The sequence below is a fragment of the Cystoisospora suis genome (assembly GCF_002600585.1).
Source record: "Cystoisospora suis strain Wien I chromosome Unknown contig_655, whole genome shotgun sequence".
Taxonomy (NCBI): Eukaryota; Apicomplexa; class Conoidasida; order Eucoccidiorida; family Sarcocystidae; genus Cystoisospora; species Cystoisospora suis.
In genome coordinates this window covers 4,454-8,623 of record NW_027153456.1, presented here as the reverse complement: position 1 = coordinate 8,623, position 4,170 = coordinate 4,454, and the positions used below count along the sequence as shown (strand labels likewise).

The following is a 4,170-nucleotide window of genomic DNA, read 5'->3' as shown; positions in this document are numbered from 1 at the left end:
AGAAAGAGAAAGAAAGAGTGAGAAAGAGAAAGAAAGAAAGAGTGAGAAAGAGAAAGAAAGAAAGAAAGAAAGAGAGAGAAAGAGTGAGAAAGAAGGGCGGGGTCTGAATATCTCACGGGCTGCCCCGCGAGGGTTGAGCCTTGGCTCAGGTTCAGATGAAACTCTCGACACCTCCACTCAAGCGACCACTACCGCCACTTAAACTACTACTACTAGTATTACTACTACTAGTATTACGACTACTAGTATTACGACTACTAATAGTAGAGACAAGAGAACAAACTGAATGTCGATCACATACACAACTGTACGCGCTTTCATATGTACATCTATACGTCTACATACATATATAGATATATATACATATATGTATATAGATATATGTATATCGATATATCTAAACATAGACGTGCATAGCTTCTAGATGAATAGAAAAAAAGAACACCTAAGAGATTCTTTTCTGTCGCTTGGAAGGAGGGACTCAGACAAGAAGAAAAGGAAAAGAAAAGAAAAGAAAAGAAAATGAAAGGAGGCGCTGGCACTGAGAAAGACTGACGAAAAAAGAAAAAGAAGAGATACGAAGAATACACCCTGAAATACATACACGCAAGCTCACCTCCCATACCAACTGCAGTCACATACATATATATATAGATATATATATAGATATACATATATACGTATATATATATGGATTAAAGATAGATATAACATCTACAGAGAGAGATATACATATCAAAGAGAGACGCATCCATCTCATTTTATATGTACACAGACACTGACGGAAGTAGAGAATAGTGGAAGTTTCTCGGACACGAGAAAGAAAGATAAAGATACCCTCGGTAAAATGCCTAAGACACCTATCTACTCCTTTCCCTCTCCCGCTTGAAGAAAGAGAGAGAAAGTGTGTAAGGAATTCCCTTCGTCAGACTTATTGCACCTATTCCTTTTCTTTCTCCGTGAAGAAAGAGGAGAGATAGAAATCCCGCTCTGTCACAACTTACGCTAATCTGAGAGCAAAATGAGAGATCGCATCTCTCATAGCTAGTTTTCTTCTTTGCTCAGGTGTATATACACTTCCAACAAGACTCCCTCCTACCGCTCCCGTTCCTCGTCCTACTCCTGCCGAGATATCAAGCATCAATCCTGTCTCAATTAGAAGCTCTTTGAGCTCCCCTTCACCTGTCGTTCTCTGTTGATGCCCGCCACTACTAAGACTACTACCCATCCCTATACTTCCTGGAGATGACGCCGCTGAAGCATTCTTCACAGTAGAAGAAGAAGAGGCAGAAGAAGAAGAAAGAGAAGGCCTTCCTCGAGAAGATAGGGTGTGATCTCCTCGGAGAAAGGATGGACTGAGAGAGGTTTCGGTGCCAAACTTCTCATGCAGAAAATTCAAGACTGTCGGGAAGAAAAAGAAGAAGAAGCAAAGAGAAAAGAAAGGAAAGAAGAGCACATGAGGATAGAGACAAGATGCTTCTCTATGTGTCTGTCTCTCTACGAGGGGCGTGTCTCCTATAATGATGAGAGCATGCACATACATAGACATATATACATACTGACGTACATTCATATCTATGTCTATCTATCTCTCTATATATATATATTTACATACATACTCAGAGAAACCCATAGGACCATTACATGTAACGTATACGTATGCGCGTACACGCATGTACATAAGCACGACAGTCCAGCAAGCATCTTCGCATGCGAAAAGAAGTCCGAAGAGAAGTACTCCCTTGTTTTGCCGGTGTATGTACACATACACCCGAACATATATACACATACATACAGAAATACAAGCAGACAGAGACGTAGATATCGTGTCTAGATTTAGAAGAAGAGAGAGAATAGAGAGACAGAGAGAGAAAGAGGAAAGAAAGCTTCCGACGAACACATTCAGAAAAGAGAAGCAAGAAAGCCTCACATCCACTTGAGAGAGACTTGAGAAGAGAAAGACTTGCTATTTTCTAAGAGAGACCTCCATTCCTTCTTGAGACAGAGGTAGAGATAGGAAGAGATCTCCATGAAAGGTAACTGACCTCTCAATCTATTGACAGTAATCTCTTCAAAAGTACTAAGAGGGACCGAAGAAGTATCAGGGAGGTGCTGATAAAGGGAAAGAGGATGAGCAAACTTCGATCCTATCAAGTCGTAGTAGCCATACGCTGAAGAAGAAGAAGAAGAGAAACTGAGCAATGGATGATCTCCCACATCATTCATGGTATGAGGAGATGCATGCTGAGAAGTCCGCATGGTGTAGAGGCTTGAGAGAGAAGAAGAAGAAGACGAGGGGGGAGGAGAAGAAGAAGAAGCTGTTGATGGAGAGAAAGAATACCGCGGCATAGTGACGAAAGAGGGATAGATACGTCGCAACAAGGAGAAAGAAAGGTGAGAGCATCGGATGAAAGAAACGCATGAAAGAGATAAGAAGAAGGCAAGAGAGAAAGAAGGAAAGGCGAGAATGACGAGAAAGAAGAAGGAGAGAAAAGGTGAGAGGGTGGATGGAGTCTAGACAGTGTTTATGATAAGGAAAGATGTGTGAGAAGAAGGAGAGGAAAGATCGACAAGAGTTTTCCTGACTATAAAGTAGAAGAAATTGGAGGAGAGAAGCGGAAAAAGAAGAAGAAGGGATCAAAGAGAGGACATGAAAGAGAGAGAAGAAGAAGGAAGAGACGAATAGAGAGACATGTCTCTAGTCAGCAGGAGAAAAGAAGAAAAATCCCAAAGTCTACGAGCCACTCTCATTCTCATCTTGAGACGGCATCTCATATAGACAGATAGATACATAAATAGACGGATACACTACAGACAGGCAGATAGATAGAGGTTGATATACACAGAGAGAGACGCACAGATACGTCTGATCTGATCCTATCTCTCTATCTGCTTAGATTCAGAACTTGCTGCTTAAATGTAGGGAAATCAGTCTATCCTGACGAGGGGAGGATAAGAATGGCGACCAAAGAGGAAAAGAGAAGGGAGCACCGTTGTATAGACATACTCTAGTATGTCCTACACAAGGAATTCTTCGTGCAGACACAGTTTTGGAGTGGATAGATATCTCTCTATATATAGACTGTGTATCTCTCTCTCTCTATATATGTATATATGCAAAGTATATATGTATCTGCAGATCTGTGTGAGTGGAGTTGAGAGAGAAGATCTGAAAGGGAAGCAAGATAGAAAGAAAGCGGACTTTCTTAGGTTTCTTGGAGTAGCGAAGAAAGATTGATGAGTGTTTCATTCCTGTAGGAACCTCTATGTATGAAGAGAAGGAAATAGCACATCTTGTATCATGAGGAGGGCGAAGAGAATGAGAGGTGAAGAGAAGAGGGCGTTTCTTTTTCCCCTTCTCCATATGTCTTCACACCTTCCTCTCTTGGAATCTTTCCTTGGCAACCAAAAGAAGATAGAGAGAGATGCGACAAGAAAGAAGAGAAAGTTGGAGAAAAGCCAGCGCGGGATGAAAGAAGGGAGAAGGGGAGAGTGGCGGTTCCTCGTCTATGGATAATCTCTCAACAGAGAGACGATCTTTTCTTCTTTTTGCATGCAAAGGGAGAAACGAAGGGAAAACGATGAAAGCCGTCCTGGGAGAATGAAAGTCAAGAAAAAGTGTCCTAGAGAGGCGGAGAAAGAAAGACAGGAGAAGAAAAGGGATTTGTCCTTCCCTTCCATTCAATTGACGAAAACATTATAGACGTGAAGAGAGAAAGAGAGACTTTCTCCAAGGAAAGTTGCTAAGGTAACAAGACAAGAACTCGAGTAGCGAAACGGGAAGAGAGGGGTGGCGGGTGGCCGGCCGCCGGGAGAGGCGAGAGAGAGAGGGAGGGGAGTGGCGGGAGAAAAGGTTTAGTGAGGGAGATGAAAGTTAGTCAAAGATGGAGCAGGATATCTTTCTCATATTTGCACTCCTTTCTCTTGGAAATGATCTTTTAGTTGTCTGAATGACGTATCTTCTCTTCACCCCAGCTAGTCCGGGGTGCTGTGTAGAAGACGACGTCTGTACTGGCCGAGGGTATAGGTACATACAGAGGGAGGCATCCGGTAAAGAAAGAAGGAAAGGTAGGAGGAAAGCAAGCTGGAAATAGAAGCAAGGGAAATGATAGAGTCAGCGTTATAAGGAGACGATGTGTGCTGTGAATGAGAGTGTCTTGGTCCAGAGAG

The 4,170-nt window shown here is 42.4% G+C and overlaps 1 protein-coding gene across 1 annotated transcript; it reads right to left on the bottom strand.

Moving 5' to 3' along the window:
- Window positions 1-1,006: 1,006 nt before the first annotated feature.
- On the bottom strand, window positions 1,007-3,801 carry CSUI_001619 (dna large subunit; the record flags this gene model as incomplete). The annotated part of the gene is made up of 2 exons (XM_068061824.1): window positions 2,046-3,801; window positions 1,007-1,401 (listed from the first exon to the last, which is right to left on the bottom strand). Coding segments are annotated over exons 1-2 (699 nt in total), but the record flags the coding sequence as incomplete, so codon positions are not given.
- Window positions 3,802-4,170: the final 369 nt, after the last annotated feature.